Source organism: Centruroides sculpturatus, unplaced genomic scaffold, assembly GCF_000671375.1.
Source record: "Centruroides sculpturatus isolate CEXI.00-Female unplaced genomic scaffold, Cexi_2.0 scaffold1297, whole genome shotgun sequence".
In the NCBI taxonomy this organism is placed as follows: domain Eukaryota; kingdom Metazoa; phylum Arthropoda; class Arachnida; order Scorpiones; family Buthidae; genus Centruroides; species Centruroides sculpturatus.
In genome coordinates, this window is record NW_019385491.1 from 56,636 (window position 1) to 82,171 (window position 25,536).

Here is a 25,536-nt window from a genome sequence, read left to right on the forward strand (position 1 = left end):
TGAGTACTTAGGTGTATTAAATTGATAACATTTCAGACATATATAAATATGATATATAAATATTTTTATATATATTTATTAAAAAGTCGAAATATTTTTATATATTTCGACTTTTTAATCAAATGTTCAAACCGTTTTAAATTCAAATTTGTTATTGCTTATTAGTTTGATTATAGAACAATTGAAAACATTCCAGAAAATTGATCAAATTGAAAACAGTTCGTTTGATTCTCAGCAATTCTCATTTTCTCACGGTAGGTGTTATGTAACAATTACTATGGTTGTTGAAATACTGAATATAAATGGTGTTTGCTTAATCTGCTTGGGCAAAGTCAAGGGTAACAGCTAGTGTTTTCATAGATTCTAAAAACTGAAAAAAGAGTGCTTTAGATTTGAATAAATACATTATGTAGATAGATTATTGGGAAACATAATGAAATAAGATTTAAGCTGTTTTAGATGAATTATTTTTATTTTCAATAAATGTTCTAACAGGACAAATCTGCCACATAATGTATGTCTTGCATCAAAGTATCTAAAAGAAAAGGCCGGCAACTAATGTTCTGATCAGGGGATGATCAATGATATCAGATCTCTTGTTTGGATTTTTCAGTTTTCTTTTATAAGAAAATATTTATGCTAGATTTTCTACAATATTAGAAATTCTTCATTACTAGATTAAATATGTAATGCAAAACATCACTTTGTAATGTTAACTAATTTTATGGATGAGTATATCCAAAGGATTATATTCTGTAGAAATGTAAATTGAAACTGCTTATAACATATCTTTAAATACTTCTAATAATTAGTTATTTTAAATAATAGAAAAACTACACAACAAATTAGACTGGAAAGTAATACAGTAGAGCGTCGTTTATCCGAAATGTCAATTATCCGAAAGAATTCCAATTGGCAAATTTAAATTTTCACCAGTGCTGTGGCGCGGCAATCTTTGGCTATGTCTTGAGCTACTTAAATATTTTACGTTTTTGATACTAAATTAACTTCTGAAGTATAATTTTTTATTGTTTTTATATTTTTCAATATATTTATTTTGTTTGTACAAAATAAAAAAATAATTTTTAATGATACAATAGTCTTCGTTAGGCTTAACATCGACGAAAATTCAACACGAAGCGACATGCAACGGAGAAAAATTTCAACATGGGATAGGTTATTTTTTCGTACATAATTGGTTATCTGAAATATCGATTTTCCGAACAACCCCAGTCCCCAATTGATTCGGATAAACAATGCTCTACTGTACTAAGAAAAACTTCATTTAAATTGGAGCCTTCCTTTTGTTTCCAGTACTGTTTAATGATGATCAAATGTTTAAAGACAAATGTTTTCAATCTATATGAGATCTCCTAAGTATTTTATATATTTTTTATTTGAAATACATTTAACATTTCAAAATGCATTCCATTTTACATAGATCTGAAGAAGCTCTTGTATACATCAAAAATGTTTGTCTTTAAACATTTGATTATCATTTAACAGTACTGGAAACAAAAAAAAAGCTCTATGTTGAATGCAGTTTGTATTTTAAATAATAAAAATAATTATGCTTTATATGATTTTCATCAAAATAAAGCTGAAATTTTATTAATCCTAATTGGTTTTTGTTTTATCTGTAAAAATCTTTAATGAAGAATTTTGTTTATGTCTTAAACATGCTTTTGTTTTAATTGGTATATTCCTTGATTCTTTAGTTATAATCATTGTTATCATATTTGGAATAGTCCAATGAGAAAATATCAAATTTAAATTGTACATTTAGTATATCAATGAAGCTAGAATTTAAAAAAAAAAAAAATGGGTGGTGTAAAAATATACAAAAATGTTTCATTTGAAATTTAAAAAGTTACCCTACTTATGGTTAAACTGGAAATGAAATTTTGTATAAATTTTAACATATTTTTATATAGTTTGTTCATACAAAATATTATTGCATTTGTAGAATTGAAATGATATTTCATAGCAAAACAGTTTTTTAGTTTACATCTGATTTGTAACACTTGATATATTTATATATCTGTTATATAATGGTAATATGATTCCAAATTCAAATAACTTCAGGAACAATTTGATTCAAAATACTTTAATAAATGTAATTAATATCATATTCATTTATTCAAGTTTTCAGTACAGTGGTACTTCATACTTCAAATGATTCTAACTTCAAATGCTTCAGTTTGAACACTAAATTTCACAAAAATTTGCTTTGGAGTTTAAACGATGCTTCGAACTGTGCACACAGTGAAAAAAATATGTTGTAACCATAAAATAAGTTTCTAAACAAAGAATACAATTTCAAGTTAGCAATAATGTGTTAACTTTTACTGTTAAAAATATACAAAAATTATTTTCAACCCAATATTACTTTTACTTATTAACCATGGCACCCAAGAAATGTGTAGAATCAACAAAGTGTAGAAGGAAGGTTGTAATATCAATATGATTTAGATGAAAAAGAAATCTTATCATGAAACATGAAAGCAGTATGCATACATTTAGTGGAAATTTTCATTTTATTATACAGTATTTAGAAATTATATTTATTGTTTTGTGTTCTAATTAATTATTAGGACATTTAATTGTGTTATTTTTGCCTTAAATTAGATGAATTAGCTGTTTTAAGTTTATTGAAATAGATATTATTAAGGGTCTGGGAATGGATTAATTTTTTCCATTATTTTTAATGAGAAAAATTGCTTTGGACTTTGAACAGTTAGGAGTTCATACAGCCTGCTGAAATGAATTAAATTTAAAATATGAGGCACCGCTGTAACTAGTTATATTTCTTCTTACTTTTGTTTCAAAAAATAGTTGTAATAAATAATTGTAATCTAGTTAATACAAATAATATGATGATAACAATATTAATAAAATATACAAATTAATATAGTAAAATTAACATTTTTATTTATGTTTCCATTGATGATTAAAAATTATTTGTGCATAAGTATTTAGCTAATTTTTTACTTTTTTAATATTAGGAAATTGAAAGGGACAGTCCTCTTTCTCAAAGAGTGAAAACTATAAAAGAATTACAAAATATAATTCAAAATAAGCATCTTCATGAAGTAAGTATAAATTAAATTTATTTTATAATAAATATACTTTATAATAAATTTCCTTCAAGTAAATTTTTATTTAGCAAAATTTCAGACTAACAAAAATCCTTAAGAATGCTATTTGCATTCAATTTAATAGTAGAATATTTTGTTACTGAGGCTAACTTTTATTTCAAAAATTTATTTGGAATGATGCACAATAAAATGAAATAAGGCTTTTAATGAAAATTAACATTTATGAATATTGATAGTTTTCTATTTTATTAACAAAATATATAATTTTTGATAGGGATCCGTTGAAGCATTATGTTCGCGTACTTTAGATATGCAACATTCATCACAGCCTACAGAAGTCAGACATACTATTTTATATTTCTACTGCAACATGATAAAAAGTCAGGTAAAAACTTTAAATTGCATTAGAAATACACATATTAATTTATTTGCTGTTTGATCAGTTATTTCTATAGATAAAAATAGTGTTAAATTTTAAAAATTATAGGTAATTTATTGGTAAACTAATAATATTTTACAAATTTACTATTTTAACAGTAAAATGTTGGTAAATTTGCAACCTCTAGTTTTTCATTCGGTCATAAACATAGATATTATGTTAGATGAGAATTCGTAACAAAACTGTCAATTCTGATTAATACATTAATAATATGAAATCATTGAAATTTGTATTTCAAGTATTTTCATATATCTATACATTTATATGAATATGAATTTATAAGACCGCATTGTCATTTGATATTAAATTTTTCAAGAAATTGTTTAAATATTTTTGAAGTACAGTAGTCTCTCTATAGTGTCACTCGCCAGCTTGAAACATTCAGTAATCTGACATCCATCAGCCCAATATACAGTATATCAGATAACAGAGATTCTACTATTTTAAATGTTTAGTAAAAAGATTTAGAATCTTTAAAGTCAATAGAAGTTCAGATGTATTTGAGTCATTAATAAGCATTTAAACTTCAATTCACTTCAGCATAAAGAAAATATTTTAAATATATCCTATATAATATAACTTTTAATATATAGATTTTTAAAATTACAGCTTTGTCATGTATNATAATTTATTTATAATTTCATTCGTTATTTTATTGTTGAAGTTTAGTAATATATTTGGAGTTTTTTAAAATTTTGTTGTAAAAACTGTTATATATGATTAATGAATCTTAATTGTTTTACAGTTTAATCAGCTTACTACTATGAGAGATTATTTTTTTCGTTTAATAAAAGATCACAAAATCCCAGATGATCTTCTGCCAAGGTTTGTTTTTAATACTGTATATATTTTATATTCATGGAAATGTTAATTTCAATAATATGCTTTTTAACAATGATTTTGATATCCTCATATCTACTTTTTACTTATGTTTAAATATTGTGACATACCATGCTTATGGTATTTTAATCATAAAACTAATAAAGAGCATTGATGATTAAAATTCAAAACATTGTATCTCTATATTAGAAGTATGTTTTGTTATAATATATCATATTTGTTCTTAAATGGAAAATTACAAATTGTTTAACAATTATTTAAAGTTTTATGCAAAAATTATTTTTAAAAAGTTCTAGTTCTTTACAGTTAATTTTCAAAATATTAAAAAAAACTTTTTTAAACTTTTTGATAGCTGATGTGTAAAATCAATTTTAAATATTAATTTTATTAAAATTAATGTATAAAATTGGATTTTAAATACAATGTGCAATTACTGTATTTATTGTGACATCATCGCAATGCCAGGCTGCAATTTTTAATCATATTTTTAATTAGTGAAAATATTTAGATTGATTGACCAGTTCAAATGAGCATAGAGAGAATACTTCACAAGTTAGATAGTTACAATATTGAATAAAATGGCTTTATAGTAAAGTATCAGCATGCTATCATATGATCTGGATTCAAATCTCATCTAGATTTTATAATTTATTATGTATAATACAGGTTAGGCATTGTTTTCTATCCATCATCTATACTGATTGATTGTATTATGAGCCAGATTGCTCATAATGGATGAACTATCTGTGGAATAACAAAGTATGGTTAATCATTAATATGTTGATATCTTGTGTACAAAATTAATTAATATAAAACTTAGCATTTTATGAATAATGATGCAATTTTCTAATTATATGGTCTTTTAAATTCTGCATATTTTTATACTTTATAAATTTTAAAATTTATTACAGCATTTTATTAGTATGAATGTAATACCTTAATAATAAATTGAAGAAGATAAAAATAAGCATTCAAAACATCTGCAATACTGTATTAAAATGTCTATTTCAGAATATAAACATAAAAGTAGTAAAGTATTAAAACAGTTTTCAGTAATTTATTAAAAATTATAAAGCATAAAAATATAAAAATATTTCTACGTATGTCTAGTTTAAAAAATTCTAATATTGCATTACTTTGTTGTAGTTGCCATAACTGTTAAATTTAAATATTGAAATGTAATTTTAATGTTGTTAAAATATTAAAATGTATGTATTAGCTACATCTTATTTTTCAATAACTGTTAAGTTTTTACCAAAATTAAGTACTACTAAAAGTAAGAATTAAAATTGATACAGAATTTAAATATATTTTATATTATTTTATTGTATTTTTCATCAAAAAGTATTCATTGTTTGATTAGGATAGAAATGTTGAAAGCACTTAGTGATAATGGAAAACAAATTGAATACTTTGAAGAAGATGCAGGTAATTACTGAATAAATAAATTGTTTAATTTATTTGAATTATATCCTAAAATATTAATTGCCATATTAATTTGAAGGTAACTTTATTGATGATTAAGTTATCATTAAAAAGAAAAGAAATTTAGAATAAAAATTTTAGATTTTATTTAGTATATGAATTTATCATATTTATCAACTACNAAATATCAATTGTGATTTTATTATACAGTATTTCAAAAAATGAATGACTTTGGAGAAGTTTTTCAATCATGCAAAAAAAAATCTGTAAATGTTCCATGTTTCAATACTTAATTTAACACACACTTTAATTTCATAAACATTTTTTGTTGATTTGCTATTTTGGAATTATTGATATTACTCTTTAGGTGTTTGTGTTGAAATGTTTGAAATATATTCAATAAAGGTTGATTGAAATTCTGGGATTCTTGAATAATCATGTTACAAAATCAGTTTACTGAATTACATTGACACAAACACCTAATTTTGTTTTTTAAATTTATTTACTTATAAAAATTGTTGATTATCTCTGTACAATGTTGATATTTTTATACTTTTATCAAAGTACTAATTATATATTATGAGGATTAGTCAAAACATTGAGTCTTTTCTGTTGAAAATGTAGCACTAACAAATTACTATAAAGAATAGTTATTGATGCATCTGTCTAAACCTGTGTGGGAATAAGATTGTTTGTTTGGAGCATACAGAGCAGATGTCATCTATTGCCCATCTAGAACAAAATGGAGGTTGATTGTGATGTCATGCTTAAATTATGTTTTTTCTTGTGAAAAAAAATCTATGGAAGCTTTTGAAATATTGAAACAGGCCTGTGGTAAAGAATCACTTTTATGATCCATCCTATTATGGATCATAAAAGATTATAACTATTTCAATGATTTAAAGCATTCTCTGAAGGTTAAGAATCAATCTTAAGCAGACAGGTCTGCAGAGTCCTATGAGTATGTTGGACAAGAAAAATATCTCATGCCTCTCTCATAATATAGCTCAGCTTTCTGTACTTTGTTATTTTTCCCTAAATTCAGCACTGAAGTCAAAGTTGAGGTAATCTATTTCCTGTCTACAACAACAGTGGCTAAAGCATCAGAGGTGATTCTGAAGACCATTTCAAAAGATGGGCTTTTATAAGTCTTAAACTGGCAGAAGTGCATTGAATTCCATGGTGAATGCTTCAAAAAAAGGACACAGTCACTAGAGATGTTAGAGTTATTCTAGAACGAGGTAGAAATTTTGACTACAAGAAATAGTATAAAAGTTTGTCCCTATTTACAAGATTTTGATGTATAAAAATTTTTGAGAATGAGGTAAGTTTGTAAATCAGATTACAGTGCAATCTGATATACAAAACCTATCTCATTCCTGAATAATCCAGAAAATGTTTTAAGTATTGAAAATTATTATTTAAAAAAATAAATACAATATATTTTTTGAATATTTTACCAAAATTATCACATACTATAATTATTTAGATTTTTTTTTATGATTGATAAATATACTAGTTCTGTGAATATATCATCAATAAAAATACTATAGACTTATTTATACATTACTATTTTATTTAAAATTGTTTAAGTTTAGTGTGAAAATTTGTACAGGAAAGTTATTCTGATTTTTTATTTTAAATATATAAAATTTTCAGGGCCTTTCTTGTTGGAATGGATGCCTGAAATAATTAGTGGAAACAGAGTTCAGGAATTTCTTCCACTTTTAGTAAATATGATTAAATGTAATGCTGCTTATTTAGATGAAGATATTATTGCTGGAATAGTAAAGTAAGTATTAAATTTTATAAGTTTTTAAACAATTACATCTTAACTACAGCATGCTAAACAAAATAAATGTACTGAACAAATCACAAAAATCCTAAGTTCTGTCCAATAACATAAAATGAAAGAATTATGAATGTTTTCAACCTCCTGAGATCTGCTTCAGGTTTAAAGCTAATCATTCTATAATAAAGCATTTCAAAATAAATATATTTCTTGTTTTGAAATAATCTTTAACAATAAGTTAAAAGATCATAAAAATGAATATATGATTAGAATTAGTTTATGATGAAACACAACAACAACATTTTCAATGGATATATAATAAATGGATACATAATATAATAAAGGTATAGTAAAAATGTTTTTCTTTTTTTTTTGGTTAAAATTGAGAAAGGTGTTGTTTTTGTTTGAAAAAGTTGCTTAATTTGAACAATAGCAAAATTTTTCTATTTAAATGTTTATGGCAATTCTTTTTGATTTTCTGCTTCATTTGTAAAAAGGTAAACAGAATATAATTCATATTGGTATCCTCAAACGTAACAATTTGATATATACCTGTGCTAATATATTTTTTTAAATTCAAAATATTTATCATAGATGAATATTTTGAATTTAAATGAAGATGAATCATTAACTTAAATCATGAGTGAAAATGCTGCTGTTACTGAAATTAATTTATTGCATCATTTTATGCTATTTGGTAATAAAAACTTATGGTTTATCAAAAATTTTCATTTTCATAAATTACAGTTCTCGTTTTACAGAGATAATTTTTTAAATTCTCTCACATAAAAAACTTCAATTATAGATAACACTTAAGTGAAATTACAAAGATTTGTGTTTTACTCAGTAATTTTGAAAATTGCTTTGAAAACATATTTTTTGTTCAAATGTCTTTATTATTATATATTTAGTCAATGAGATTGGTTTCATTTATTTATTGTTCATTATGATGTATTAATAGTTAGGCATTGTAGAATAATAATATGAGACAAATCTGTATATTTTTGATATTGTTAGAAAATTTGGAGTTTATAAAATTAAAAAGTTTCTGTTTAAATTGTTTTTGTTTACAGAATTTACAATATAATATTAAACATAGTGTCTATGTACTGGTATATACATACACACATACACAAATTTCCTCAAAGTTTAAGGATATTTATTTTGAAACATCTCACATTAAACACAGAATTTTAAATCTGGTTTGATTCTGTAATTTTCACTAGTTTTAGAACTATGATTTAAGTTTTACATATAAATAAAAGTTTATTATACTTGTTGATAAACACAATTTTCAATAAATTTCATGTAAATGTATTTTATTACAGCTATACATGTACTCTTTGTGAAAGAACGAACAGTGAAGATGATGTTCAGGTAAAACTTAAAATACTAATAATGTTGTAAATTCATTCAGTCTCATGTGTATTATTTTTTTAGCTCTGTCTTCAAGTACTGGATGCAGTAATTTGTTATAGTTATCCACCATCAAATATTATTCCCTCTGTTATAACAACACTTAGTAGAACAGTGAATTTAGAAAAATTTTGCCAAGTCAGTTGGAAGGTATTAGAAATTTTATTTTAATTAATTTTCTGTTTTCTGTATCAAATTTACATAATATATCAGATTTCAAAATTATACATAATGATAAAGTTTTAAATAAAAATTTAGTTTTAGTATTTATAACTTAGATGTTTGATAAATTGTTTTTATAAACTGCTTATATTTTACTTTGGTTACAATATATTTTTATTTTTTTGATACACTATGTACATTTTGTCTATAGTGAAACCTTGATGTATTTTTTTATTAGAAAACCTGGATAAACTACAGATATAGAAAAACAATAGATCAGGAACTTATAAAAAGTCAAATTTGCCTGTAGGTATTTGCTAAATCAAAAAAAATGTATTTCAATGATATTTTTTCCACTATCAAGTCCAATCAACCTTGCTTATTTTTAAAATAGTCATTAATATACATTTGTTTAATAGCACTTTTCCTTTCCAAACTGAACTGTAATAAAACTATAACAACAATAAACTTTTAATATTTGTGATGATTGCTTGGTTTCTATCACTGATGTCATAAGCAAACAAAAATGCTTTCATGGACTTGAATGAACAAAGTGATTTGGTAAAACTTGATACTGATTGCCTTGGCTTTATTGTTTTTATCACTACTACCATCTTCCCCTCCTCCATGCAATTTTCACATTTTTTCTCACTACACATTTCTTTCATATACAGTATAACAGGTCCTCATTTAACATCATTAATAAGTTCTTCAAAACTTCAATATTAAGTGAAACAGTTTATAATGAAATTAAAATCAATATTACTGGAGACTACCAGATACAAATAAGAGTTAAGTTCTTACAGCATATTTCTTGTTACAAAACATCACCATACTTCTAAATAAAGATCCGAAAGACTTCTAATATTAAACATTGAAATAAATATGATTTATTTCAAAGTATGTGTCATATGTAAGAAAGATTCTTTTTTTTTAATTCTTTCTGCCCTGTGGGCTCTAAGAAGGCCTCTTTTTGCAAGCCCATTATGGGTTTGGCCAGGTGGTGAGGGACAGGGCCCAACATATCCAAATGGACCCCCCAAAAAATTCCTGGGGATTATTTGACTTGTCCAGATTCAATCCCAGGTCTCCCAGATCCCCCAGATGGCCTTCTAAAGAAAGATTAATGTAAACAAGTAAGATAATTATTTTCTCAATTTGAAGATCAGTGAGTGACTGCAGTTGTAGGGTGGAGGGTAGTATGGGGAAGGAGGCTAAATCCTCATTACTAGAGATTGTTAAATACAGTAGAACCCCTCTAGTCCGCCCTCAGCTAGTTCGTCACTCCGGTTAATCTGACCGTGGTCAGAGTCGAGAAACTTGTCCCGACTCGTCAGTGACTCACCATCCGTGGCATTCTTCTGTATTCGTTACAGTATATGTTTTACATTGTGTGTGTTTTCAACATGCCAGGAGTGAAATGTAAACACGTTACTCTTTCATTAAATGAAAAATTAGCAGTGCTACAGAGACTGGACAAAGAGAAGATTGTTTATTTTACTTTTTTCTGATAATCTGACCTTTTTTGCATTCTGACCATACCCCCAGTCCCAAAGGTGATGGATTAGAGGGGTTCTACTGTATGAGTAATAAAGAATAACTGTTTTCAAAGAGAAATTGTAAGGAGCACCACCTATCATCACACATTTCAAAAAGAAACTATTAGTGATTACAATGAACTGTAGAAGGGCGGTGTTTGAATTTAAAATGAATGCAAACAGGGCATATTTGTTTACTTACAATATTAAATGATGACTTGTGTTAATGTGAATATAGGTTCATGTTATCTGAGAAAAGTGAATGTATAATGAATGTAAATTATATTAATCAAATTTCAAGAAAAGAATCTGGTTAACACTATTCTTATTGGATTGTATGTGCATATGTATATTGTATTCAGCATTTATTTCCTACTCAAAGAATCACTTTATAAAGAAAATTCACAACAACAACTGTAAATGATTACAAATTTATTTGTATCTTTCCTCAATAATGTTATAATGACATGTTAAATGAAAACTTGCAGTATATCGCATGTCACAAGCTCCTAGTCCACAGTCATGTAAGCATCAATTTGTAGTGTTGCCTGATCCCAGCCAACACTACCTCAGTCTTCATTTTGCATGATGTCATCTTAACACTTTCATTGACCTTTGTCATGTCTGACCCTTTTTCTTTCTTCATATAGCCACACTTTACAAAATAATTCTAGACTATAGATTGGGTCATTTGTTGCCATATTGGAACAATAAAGTGAATAGCTTACAGCAGTGTTTTTCAACCTTTAACAAAATTTAAGCAACCCCAGGGGCTAATTTAAACAACTCAGCAGTTTAAGGCTTCGCAACCCCCAGGGGGTAGCGAAGCCTTAAACTGGGGTCGCGGGTAAAAGAAAAAGACAAGTGTTTGTAGGTGCTACACTACATTAAAAAAACTACAATTTCAGCGAGAATTACGGCTCACACCAGAAAATGATAGCTGAAAAAAGTGTTGAGCTGATTTGCAAAATGAAATAAAAGGTGTAAAAGTAGAAGCTGAAACTTCAGATCCTAAAAAACAAAAAAAAGAGGAAAAAAGGTCAACAGCTCCCCATGCCCAACGTTATAATTAAAGGAAGTCCCATGCTTTGTGTGTGTTAAGTTATTGTCGATTCTTCTGAAATTTTCATTTTAATCAACAATAATTTGTCTGAACAGAAAGAAAATTAAATACATAGTTTTTAAAAGCACTGATATAGTTTTAATATGGCCCTAGGGGGGTCGCCAGAATTTTTTAACTTTAAAGGGGTCGCATATTCAAGAAGGTTGAAAAACACTGGCTTACAGGATACTAATTTTGCATGCTATGTACCGTATTGTCTTAGTCTTGAGTCTAGAAAGATTGTAGACTTCATAATATTTTGGCACCAAGAAGCATTGAAACTTATCAGATGTGGAAAAACTGTACAGGGACGGGTTTCAATAACTGGATCAGGTTCTTGCCAATCTTCCCCTCTAGCTAATCTGACACGTAAGACACATGGAATATTGCACAGCTAATCACTGTTACTATCATTGATACTTACTAACATTTATGTGTGTGTTGTTAGTCTTTCTTAAAAATGATCAATCCAGGATTAAAAATTCTGACTAATAGTTTCAAGAAAACAATAAATTGAGGAATGATTGATGCAAGTTTAATTTTCATGGTTTAAATAGAATTTGTTCAGGAATCTAGAAAATGAACAATGTTTCTGGGAAAAAAATATATCCAGGAAAGATAAATTAAGGTTTCATTGTATAGTATATTGTAGAAAAGATGGATTGCATAACATCTATATTAAATATTATTATAATATTTAATAAAAAACACCTTATTTTGTCTGAAATTTAATTTTAGGTTCTTTAATTAAAAACTAAATTATAAACTATATAATTTTTTAATTACCAGCTCATGAGGAATCTACTAGGAACTTGTTTAGGCCACTATAGTATTTATACAATGTGTAAAGCATTACAAGACATGTAAGTTTTTCTTATAAATATAACATTACTTAATGATATTTAAAATAATGAATATTTCAGTTATTCAAGTTATTATAAATAATTTAATATTTTTAATTTAATTAAAAAAGAGTAGCTTAGATATTAAATATTAATACTTTTTGTCAAACTTGATTCTATCAATATATCTATTATTGAACTCCTGAAACTTTTAGTGTCTTATACATTGTTTTTTATGTTAAAACATGTATAAGACACTAAAAGTTCTAGGAATTCAGTAAAATGATTTTTGAAACTAAACCATTTCATCATCAAATAACATTAAAAATAAACATAATTGAGCAAAAGAATAGATTAATAGTTTGAATAAAATATTTTTCAGAAAAATAGCATTATTATGCTGTAACATATTATTTTGTTCACAAATATTTAAACTATTATTTGAATTGTTAATTTGTTCTTTCATTCGAATAATGCTATTTTTTAATGTGAACTGATGGTGATATGAGTTTAGTCTCAAAATCATTTTATAGTGTAAAAATTGGATTCCTAGAACTTTCAGTGTTATACATATATATATATATATTATGGTTTTTAATTAGATGTTAACTAGAACAAAAATAAGTATTGATTTTTCATATGCATCTTATTGACCTTGGTATTTTGGTTTCTGTTCAATTTTTCAATTTTAAAAAATGGCTCTTCTCTTAAGAAAGGTTGCTGATACTGGCTTAGTGGTTTAGGACAAACTCTATTGGTATGTCATCAGAGTATGTGTCTGCATCATCTCTATACATGAGATGTGATAATGTATATTCATTGTTTTGTTTCATGTATTTTTATATGTATTACAATAATCTGCTTGACAAATTTGTGCTATTCTCGAGTAGGCAGAATCAGAGTGAGCTCAGTCTCTCTCTTTGAAAAAATTTCTTGCTTTATATATATTTAGTTTGTTTCAATTAATGTATTATGCAGTTTAAGCTCGTATCTAGTGTTTTTGAGAAATAGGATGTGTGTCAGATATGTTTTGTAAATGTGTAGTAAGTGTAGTAATCAGGAATTTAGGACATTGTTAAATGCTTCTTGTAATCAATATATTTCATATGTAGATTTGTGATATTTGTGAGCTTACTTGTGTTATAGAGTAACTGAGTCTATGAGTAATTTTTTTATTTCATGTGATATCTACAGCATGGTTTTGATTGTTTTGTAAGAATGCTAGTATATGTTATTTTGTGAAGGTTTAAAGATGTACGAGACAGATCTTTCAAAGGATATCAGTTAAATAATGATTTATTACAACAGGAATTTACAGGTAACACAGTTATGCCTGTCAGAGACAAAATACAGATATATACAACAGGTCTCTACTCTCGTTCGGAATCCTACAAATTTTAGTTATCACGATATGTGTCTTAATCACTAACTTATAACTAACTTATATCTAACTTAACCTAAAACTATACTAATGAGAGGGAAGGAAAGGAAAGAAGGAAAGGGTCTACCGGTAGTTAGCACAGGAGGTCCTGATGGTGGTTTCCGATAATTGCGGGAGTTTTCTCGGCCGACCTTGGTCTATTAAACATTCCTAGTATGAATTTTGGCACTTGGTTTTCGTAGATTACTATTTCTCATCAATCAAATCACTAGTCCTTTTTTTCTTCTCTTTGGACTACACTAGACTTCGCACGTTGGGCTGGTTCTTTGTCTTAAGTCTGACTTAATGTCCCGACGAGACTTTCTTAACCCTTTCTCCTCGTCGTCCAGGCAAAAAGTGTCCTTTTTTCACCCCTTTGTTCACCTCGTTGACCCCACGGGCAGGGCCGCGCCCTGTTCACTTCGGTAAGCCACCAATCAGGACCCACGAATTTCCCACTCCTGATCGGGTGACCGGAAATGGTCATTAATAGAAAGAAGGAGGAAGGAAAAGAACAAAGAATCTTAAATCTAAATACTATAACTATATATACAAAATGGCGGACAGCCACAATTTGATACAAGAGGAAAGAATTATATTGTATTCAGAGACATGTAATTGATCTGTATTGTATGGGATGATTAGTGGCATAATTTTTTAATTTCAAGTACATGAAACTTACATGAAATGTTTAACCATGTGCAAAGATGTGTTTTTACACCAGATTCCTGAATGATACTGACATAAAGTATTTTTCAACTTTGGATATCATTCATGTGTGTTTATCTTAACATAAAGCATACTTGATATCTTTTGTTTCTTCTTTTTGATCCAATCTACTCTATCCAACAAAAAAAAAAAAAAAAACTTTTTTTTTGTTGTTGTGTTAGTGTATCATTATTCTGTACTTGTATATGATGGTTTTATTATATATTTGTGTATAGAATAATAATTTATTGTTTCTAAAATGAACATATTTTATACTGTTTAAGTCATTGTGTTTTAGTTGTTTTTGTTTTAGTATATTGATGTATTCTGGTGTTTGTATGTATTTTAATTTTGAATATTTTTCTGACTTATTTTATTGGGTTATGTGTTATATTGTTTGGCATATTTGGTTATATTACCTAATTTCTAGTATCATTTATTTGTGTTTCTATTCACCATTGCAAGATAAGCATATGATCTTTTTTTGGCTGTGTCTGCCTGTGATTGTATCTTCAGATTATGGTAGGCTATCACAAATGAAAGTTCCAGCATAAATAAGTGTATAAAACAAACCTGTATATGGCAACTGCCCACAGTTCCTTCAAAAAGTGGTCTTTTAGACCGGTGGTCATCCAATACAGGTGGTGCTGTAATACAGTATTTCCATATGTATTTTGCACACTTTTTAGTATTTCTACTAAGCAAAACTGGAGGCGAGCAAAAATAAGTGAATTTTTTCAATGATAGTGCTATATTGGTATTGTATTTTATTCTTATCAGATAACTCAATTCACAGGAGTCGTCGTGATTTTATAAGACAGATTTAATACCAATATTTTAAAGATTAATACAATAGTCACATTTTCTCGATTATAATGCACACTTTCTTTTTCTGACTTAACTAATTGAACTTGGTTGTTTTCGTTTGCTCCTCAGTTACGTGTATTACATCATCGATATACAAGTGCGTTGTATCTCTACATCACTTTGGTTTTGGTATTCATTAGTTTAATCTTATTTTAACTTTAAAAATACTGTATTTTTTTAATATTTAATATTTTCTTAAGTACAATAAGAAAAATTATTAATTAATAATAAAACAATGTTATTATTTTTGCTCATTATACGATTTCATTACATTCCGCGATTGTCATTGCAGAATCGAAAAAGGAAGGTTGCCTGTAAAACTGATTTTTGCATTAATGCATTTATTGTTTTTTGAATATTTTGCATGCGAAAATTACTTGAATATTGTTTTTCTAAAAATATCGTGGAAATAAGGTAGGTTGATACAGAAACTATTTATTGAACATGTACTGTATATGAGGTTCAAAATAAATAAATAAATTTTATCAAACGATGAGATCAGCCGATTAATTGTATTGTGTACAATATTTTACAATCTTTGTGATTACTCAGGATGTATTTTCTTCATAATTTGGAGTTTGGACTATGTACAAAAAGTCTAAAATAACTTTTGAGTCCATCTTTATCCCTTATACACTACCATAGAAGTAACAGTCTTTAAAAAATGCTTTGAAGAACTCTTCTTATACACAGGTAAAAATTGGTAAAAAATCTCACATTTTCACAAATCACAATCTAAAAAATCACAATCTCAAATTATGTACAATATTTTATACTCCCAAGGAAAATACTGTAGGTCTACGGTAAAATCAATTTCGTTTTTCCACAGTTAAACTTCCCTGCTAATCGCTGTTGTGATAACTTTAACACAATCTTCTAACGACAGCACTTTGCATTTCTTTCATTTTTCGGACAATTTCGAACAAACTGAAATGAATTTCCTTTGTTGCTAGACTAATTCATTAACACCTGCACCTAATTTTAAGGGTGGGAGAAGTGCCAGAGGTGGGTTTCAACGAGAGTTTAGACTAATTCATTATATTAGGAAGGGGAAAAACGTTGAACAATAGTTTAGACCATATATATTTGCGGAAGTGGTTGCTTATTACAGTTGTTGTATGTTGTTTCAGACCAAAAATCAATGCTTGTGATCGCGTTACACAGGTGGTCGTTTAATACAGGTAACTTATATGAAGACTCTATGGCTAAACTATTCGGTGCCAGAAATTTTTGCCCATTTTGACAGGTGCCCGTTGAAGTGTATATATGTGTTGCAGTCAAAACCAGTTTTTAGTTAGAACGCGTTTTAACAAGTTGAAACTAGTTTATACTGGATGTCTTTGTTAAAACCAGTTTTGTCTAGTTAAAACTAGTTTTAACTCAAATTCATTTTTGACTAGCAGTAAATTCTAGTTTTAACTAGACAAAACCAGTTTTGTCAAGTTAATGTACTGCTGTGCATGTTTTGATTTTAGATAAAACTAGTTTTAACTTTTAACATTAGTTAAAACTAATTTTAGCTACATAAATATGTTTGGGGGAAATAAATAAAGTTTTGTATAGTGATTTGGGGAAGATGCCTAACATTTTGCTTATGAAGGAAATTATAGCGCTTATTTGGATTTTGGAGCCCTCTAATGAAAATATCATATTCTGGAGTATGTTTTTCAAATAAAACTTTGGAATTTATTAAAAAGAAATTGTATATTGTGTTTACAATGACGACTTTTTCACTGTCTGGCATTTTAGGCATCTCAACCCAAGTATCCGGGTGAGATGCCAAATGCCATTAGGGTAAGATAACAAATATAATTGCATAAAATTAATTTTTGAATTTCTTAACCAAATTTAATTTATTGCATATACTTGCTATGTAGTACTATATACCAAATTTAATTTATTGTTATACTTGCTATGTAGTACAAAGTACTTCATAGCAAGTATAACAGCACAGTATAAGTATTGTTAAGTTTCAGCCCATTCTAACATGCTCTATAGCTAGCTGAAAGCTTTTTTCAGTCCAGAAGCCTTTTTGAGAAGTCCTTATATAATTTCTATGCATATCCTGCAATAAAACGAGAAAAACAAAAATTTATTAAAAATAAACATATTGGAATTCAATTAACAAAAAATAGGCATGTTACCCCAAGAAAAATGTGGCATCTTTTGGGATTTTGTTGGGGTAAGATGCCTAGTAGAATCACGTGCTGCAGCATGTCCGATCGGGATTGGCGATAGCTGACAACGGAAACTTTAGAACCTTAACTACATCATACATTAATTGTTTTTCACAATTTTTAATAAATTCTATTTTAACCTTTAGTTTAAAATTACTATAGAAACATTTTACAACAAAAACTTCGTTCTTATCTAGCTTTTATTCTTCTCGGATGTAGAAAATGAAGTTATGGTAGCCAACTACAGCTTTCCGCACTCGATATTGGCCCAACGATTCATCATACAAATACATGACAATATGTGAAGTCACCGTTTGAAAATATCAAAAATTAGGCAACTTCCCCCACTTACCATCTTACCCCGAATCACTCTATATGTTGCAGTCAAAACCAGTTTTTAGTTAGGATGCGTTTTAACTAGTTAAAACACATTCTAACTAAAAATGGGTTTTGACTGCAACATATATATATATACACTTCGGGCAAAACTTTCTGGCACCGAATAGTTTAGCCATAGAGTCTTCATATAAGTTACCTGTATTAAATGACCACTTATATATATATATATATATACACTTATTTATGCTGGAACTTTCATTGTGCATATATATATACACATATGATTGAATGTAGTGTGAGATTAATATACTGTAGTGGATGAGCCTATTGTATAATGCCAGGATGACTGATACCAGTCAGTTTTCAGGAGATCTGACAACTTGGACCATGTTTGTGAGAGTTTTTAACCTATTTTTATGGATAACAGTAAGATTGCTAGATGGAGGAGGAGATAGGAGACTAGCTTTTGAATTTTTCTTTTGAAAACAACGTTTTTATGTATGTGAAGATCTCTTGTTTATCATGTGATTGACATAGACTACATTTAAATTCAGTGAACATGCATCTCTTCACAGAGAGAGAGAGAGAGAGATCCCATAATAAGTAGATTTTCTAAAAATACTGGGTCATTGAATTGTATATACCAGGGGTGGCCAACAAGTCGATCGTGAAGCCAATTTTGGTCGATCGCTCGTGATGTCTTGAATTAATGTGTTACACTTGTAATCAAACGTAACGCGCAAACGCAAATGTAGTGATATTGGACCAGCGCGTCTTCCCTCAGATGCGGTTTTGTCGGTCCATGTGATATTCATTTGCGTACAGTTGTAAAAGGGAAATAAGAAATGTAGACAAAGGATCGTAAAACAAAAAAAAAAGGTGGGAAGAGGGACAGAGGGAGTAGTCGGGACACGGTAGAAAGAGAAAGAGGAAGGGTGAAGTGGTGGTCCCCAAAAGTGACAACGTTGAGTTTCAATTTTTATTCTGTTTACAATGTAAGTACCTTTTCTTCATGTTTTAAATTAAATTGTGACTTTTCTTACCTATCTAAACATAGTATGTATTTCACACCACCCCCTCGTCACTTAGACTAACCCTACGACAACAAGTCGATCGCGGCACATTTTTAAGATAAAAAGTAGATCTTCTGTAAATAAAAGTTGGCCACCCCTGGTATATACAATCCCTAGCAAAAAGTATTCAATACTTTTGCCATTAAATTTAGTTGCCTTAAAAATCTCTTCTGAAATTAAGATAAACAAAAATAAATATATACTAAAGCCAAAATTAAACACAATTACCTTTAGTAAACAACTACCATTGACATCAACTTTTTAGGTAGTGTTGGAAAAACTATATGAAATTAAAATAAACAAAAATAAATATATACTAAAGCCAAAATAAAATACAATTATCTTTAGTAAACAACTATCACTGACCAACATTTTTTTAATGCCACCTACAAAGGTGGCATTAAAAAAAATATATTTCATATTGTAGTTCCATGCCCTTAGAAAAAGTACACGATTCAATCAAGCAAAGGAAAAAAGTTTGTGATTTTTGATAGATATTAATATAAATCTTATTTGACAGAAAAGAGATGTGTGCAATTAAATGATCTTGGTGTAAGTGCATTTGCATTGGATCATTTATATAAGTTTGCACATTGTAATGAATAAAAATGATTCCTGAACATGAATTGTATGAAGAAGCAGTAACAAATGTTTGGAAGAAATAGAAACTGAGAGGAACAGCAAAATAAAAAAAAAAATCACCNTAAATGGAATTTTACAATAGTTGTAAGTGGAAGAGATGCATGTTAAAAATAATAAAAATATAGTAAAATAAAAATGGATTTGTTTCGAATTGTTAGCAAATTAATTAAGAGTATAATGTTTGTGTTGTTTTACTTTTTCATTTTTCTATGCTAAGCTCAGCACCTGCTGCAAGCCATAGATTGCTGACTTCTATTTATTTTAATCTATTGTTTTGGTTATTTAATGTTCTCTGTGCAGGAACCAAATTGTAAATTTAGTATGTGTATGTTTTAATTAAATTTGTATCTACTATGTCATTGGTGAGTGTTGTCTATTTTTATCAATGATTGTTGTTGTCTTATCATAAATGACTGTATAATACTTGGTGTTGTCAAATGTTTGTTTTGTTGTTTTATTTTTACTTATTGTTTATGTGCATGTGTTATATGTGCAGAATTATTTTTACAAAATTATCTTTTTTGGGGTCAATAATATAGTATTCTATAACTATAAAATAGGGATATTTTCGTTTAAATCTGTCATTATTATTATTATTATTATTATTATTATTATTATTTATAAGTGGTGGATTCTGTCCTGTATAGATGACACCAGTGCCTAATACAGTATTATGCCAGACCAAGGTTAAAGTGTAACATAAAAAAAGCAGTGATTTTTATTTGTGCTATTGATGTGTGCGTTTGTATTTGAGAATTTCCTACATGACATGTGTCTATTATGATGGATTTCTGTAATGTTATGTAATGCTGTTGTTAAGTGCTAATGTTTCAAGACTTTCATGTAGTGTGCCTCTACAGGAAAGGATTATAGGCATGAGAATTACCTTATCTGTTCTCTAGAATTCTTTTATTTTGTGGACAAATTCTTCATATTTGCTAATTATTTTTCTGTATATGTGTTTTGTATGTTATGCATGCTTGGAATAGCTGTCTGTCATTATTATTAATTGAATGTAAGTATATTATTATCTTTTTTCAGAAGTAATTATGATGATCCAACATTACTTCGAGGAACCATATTTTTTGTGAGCATGTCTTTATGGGGTAACAAGAGGGTTCAATCTTTAGAAAATACAATGTCAGCTGTTTTGCCATCCTTCTTAATGGTATTGTATATATATATATTGAAACAAAATTTTAAAATTTCATATTAAGAAATTTAATTAAATATATTAATTTTTCAAAATATTTAAAAAATTATGTATAAAAGATATATTAAGACTAAATTTTAATAAATTGAGTTTCTTCTTATTTTCCTTTAAGTTAAAAAGTATTTTTTATAATTTTAAAAATATTTCTACTTATGCTATGTCTTCTATTACAAATATATTCATATGTTCTAAAATACAATAGTAATTAAATATAGAAGAATTTTATAAGCAACATAAGCAATTTTAGTGATCTAAAATTAACATATTTCTGAATTTTACAATATTATTAAGTGAAAGAATGAAAATAAAATTCTTAAAATGAAATATTGTATGAATTATATTTATTATTACAGAATTATACTTAAGCATTATGCATTTACAGATTTAAATTAATTTGAGTAAAATGTACAAGATGATTGTAATTAAAATACTCTTATTAATTTAGAGATATTTAGCAGTCTAAATGCAACAGAATTTGGTATTTTGATATTTTTTAATTAAAAAAAAAATAGTAGTATTAAAACTCACTATTAAAACACTTTTGGCTCTGCAAACAATAAAAAAGCAGTTCCTTTTGCATAAACACATGTGTTGCAGCCAAATTCTGGGTAATGGCCACAATGGTTGAATCCCATTATCAACTATGATGACCATCACCTTGCTGGAATGTTCATTTCTTGGTTACTATTTTATGAAAACAACAATAATGTTCTAGTTGCACTTCAGAAATTCTGCAATTGTAAGAATTTGTTAGACCATGACTCCACAAGGAAAATCATTTTCCACAAGGACTCTTGGGGAAAATGATTATTTGATTTGATGAAACTGTATGTCTAGGAGATCAACCCAGTTGAAAGTGCAAACCTATTTCTTTACTAGTCATAGATGATGATATCATAGTTGTTGAAGAGTCAATGAATAATGTTGCAAGCTCCACAGCAGCTGGATGTATTCTATGACACAGTGTGGAAGGTTTTGAGAAAGTTGGTATATTATTATGCATATAAGATCAGCCATAACTAGCAGTTGCTTGTCATCAACAGGAGAATCTGACTGACCTTTCCTTAAACTTCCTTACCAGAATAGAAGTTGATGAATAAAGGCCATGGAAGACCCTGTGAAGTGGTGAGACATATTTTTACCTCTGGAATAGTGAACACCTGTTAGTGTTGCATTTGGACCAGAGAAAATACACTTGTTTTCTAGCATATTTCACTGCATTTGTCTAAGGTTAGTCTGATGTGGATTGACAACCACATTTATTCTTGGACCATTCTTCTTTGAAGAAGCTAGTCCCATTGGACCTATGGCATATGCTGTGTGTGAGGTCTTGACCAAAGACCAAAAATTGTTTTATATAAAAATGCTTTTAGTGAAAAAACATCATAAGAAAGGTCATTTTGTGTGAGAGAATAAAATGGAAATTCAACTTTTTCTTCTATGATTGCAAAAACAGAAAAAACAAATATTTAAGGAAACCAAATGTCACATGTATGCAGCTGGTAATACTTATAACTGGGGTAAAAATGCTAAACTCTTAAGTTATTGGCAGATGTCATGACAATTCAATAAACATCTCTGGGTAGTATCTGATCTCCAAAATTTGGTCCTGGATAGTCCTAGCAACAATCTAGGAACAATTGAAAAGAGGAAAGATGGAAATCCTGACTAACCAGAACATTTGATCAGAGATGAAAACCTTTTAAGAAGTCCAAACTCAAGGTTAGAAGGGCAGATCCCACCAAGACACAGCTTCTCCCACTAAGACAGTGAACTTTATCCAAGTGATGTGGGGATTCTTTTGTCAGTGGACTATCCTCATAGAACAGTGACCTGCCAACAAGGAGTAACGAACCCTAGGAACTTTATTGCTGTACTGAACATTGTACTGAATGTGGCCCATCACTGTCGTCCATGACTTAAAACTAATCTTTCATGATACAAAGTGTCATGTTAGATTAGTTTTAAGTCATGGACGACAGTGATGGGTCACATTCAGTACAATGTTCAGTACAGATTAGTTTTAAGGAAAAGGAGATTTCCTAGACCTATGAAAGATGCATTTTGTATTCAAATAAATAAGTGTTAATTGTAAATGGAGTTCTTGCCTCGATGTCTAATGCCACCACCCACATATGTAGTTCACACCTTCTCACCATCCTTATTGTCACCTCCCCCTTAATTAGGGAACATCGGTTGTGACACTAGACAGATATCGGTTCCATGATAAGACATCATGAGGATCCTCATATGTGACAAAGCAGCTATTCTGAGAAATGCTCTGCACTTATGTCATATCCCAACTGCAACAGCAACTGTGCCTTAAGGCAATATATGGAGGTGCTCCATCTTGCCTGAAAATGCAATCACTTTCATACAACATGTGTGCCTCCCAATATCAAATGCTGCATACAGCAGTTTCTGGAATAACAGCTGTACTGATAAGAGTGATTAGCCATGCATTTCTAGTGCCTAGTCATCTTATCCTCCAGATCTTAATCTGTGATTTTTAGTTTTTAGATGCTTAAAAAGTATGATTATGAGACACACTGCAAATTTGGTAGCCTTGAAAGACAGTATCTACTAAAATGTGGGAAGAATCTCAGAGAATCAATTATGGTCAGCCTTTGAACACACTATTCATTGTCTTCAGGTTTTATACCTTTTGAATGGGGACAACATTGAGCATAGTATCTTGTACAAATGAAATGTTTGTTGCTTGCAATGTCAAAAGTACCATAGTAATGAGTTTTGGTACTATTTTATTTTAGATATTACATTTCATTTTTTTTTCTCATTTCTCTTAATTTTGCAAAATTTTTTACAGTCTGTAGTATTGTCATTTTGTATTATTAATAAAATAACAGTACTAAAAACTAATTACAGTGGGTGATCGGTTAACGAACATAATCCGTTCCAAGGCTTTGTTCGCTATCCGAATTGTTCGTTAACCGATTATCGATTTACCATAGGTTTCTATGGGAATTTAATTAATTCGTTCTGGANAATACTGTAAGGTCTCGTTTTATGCGGTGGATACGTTCTACAGAAAAGCGCATATAAAAAATTCGCATAAAAAAAGACTTTACTTGCCTTGAAAAAGTAGGGATACGTTCCGTAATTTTCTAAAATCGCATAAAACCAAAACAACGAGTTAAAATTAACTTAAAACCGCATAAAAAAGTTTGCAGAAATTAAAAGAAATAGGCTGCTTAATTAATAAATTACTTCGAATGTCTGAAAGAAATTCATATTAAATTTAATTTCAAAACAATTACAGTTTATACCTTTCAATGCGAAACTCAGAATGATGTAATAGCGACTTGTCGATGGTAAGTATCATGTACAAGGGGAATCCCCGAATTGCAAAAGCTCACTCTAAAAACAAATCACTGACATTGGATGTGAAGAGTTAATTAAAACCTCTTTAGTTCCTCGCCCGAGTTAACTCGGGCAGGTTACATAGCGTTACATAAAACACGGTCCATTTTTGAAATTTTTTTTTGAATTTTTGGAATGTTTTTTAAGTCTCCAAATTTTTTAAAAATATTTAAAAATATACGGCCAGCTATTGTTCACTCTATTTTAAACCCTTGTCCTCCCATGACGTCTATGAGAATGCCCTGGGAAATCCAACTCCAGCTATGTTCAAGGTCATCCAGATGTGTAAACAATGACTTATCGGTGTTAAATTTCACAGAAGGGCGAGACAAAGGAAGTTAAACTTTGAAGCTTTTTCTTCAAAATTATCGCATTTCTTTCGTTTTTTTCAGTTTTAAGTATTTTTTATGTTTAATTACATTTATATCAAAAATTGCTAAGAACTAAAGCGATTAAGGTAGATCTAGCTGTCCTTTACATCCATAAACGTTATATGTCAGCGGAACAAGTGGAGTGAGCTTTGAGCATTCCACGATTTTTGGAGACTGTCTATACGCGGGCTTCCTAAACAAGCCTACATGTATGTTTGTCCAAGAAATTTTTGTATGAAATACAAACTGCACAACTTCAAAATCGCATAAAAATAATCCGCATAAAAAGAGACCTTACAGTATTATGTTTTAATAATAAAAATAGCCAAGATAAGAAAATGTTTTTCTTTTTAATTTTTCTAAAAAAACTAAATTAACTTTTTGTGACTCTTTATTTTAGATAAAATATATTCATGCATATAACAAATTTATATATGATATAATATCAGTTAAATATTTAATTTAAAGTAACTTTTTAAAAAATATAAATTAATAGTTTTTTTTAAATTGAAAGCTAACATTTATGTATATAAATAGCTAATATTTAATTAATTTAATTTCCAGGAATGAAAAAAGAACGATAATCAGATCCAAAGTTTTAAGTGTTCTTTCTCATGTATTTATTACAAATAGATATTTATATGAAGTAAGTAAAAAAAAAAAACTTTTTTAATAAAATTTAGGTTACATG

The 25,536-nt window shown here is 28.4% G+C and overlaps 1 protein-coding gene across 1 annotated transcript in view; it reads left to right on the plus strand.

Moving 5' to 3' along the window:
• LOC111639480 (tuberin-like) overlaps window positions 1-25,536 on the plus strand; it is an 85,026-nt gene that overhangs the window by 12,952 nt on the left and 46,538 nt on the right. Inside the window, exons 5-13 of the mRNA XM_023385371.1 lie at window positions 3,006-3,092; window positions 3,373-3,483; window positions 4,283-4,362; window positions 5,741-5,805; window positions 7,462-7,594; window positions 8,923-8,971; window positions 9,035-9,160; window positions 12,602-12,675; window positions 20,922-21,048. Coding sequence (XP_023241139.1) covers window positions 3,006-3,092; window positions 3,373-3,483; window positions 4,283-4,362; window positions 5,741-5,805; window positions 7,462-7,594; window positions 8,923-8,971; window positions 9,035-9,160; window positions 12,602-12,675; window positions 20,922-21,048 — 852 coding nt within the window. The remainder of the gene's footprint in view (window positions 1-3,005; window positions 3,093-3,372; window positions 3,484-4,282; window positions 4,363-5,740; window positions 5,806-7,461; window positions 7,595-8,922; window positions 8,972-9,034; window positions 9,161-12,601; window positions 12,676-20,921; window positions 21,049-25,536) is intronic.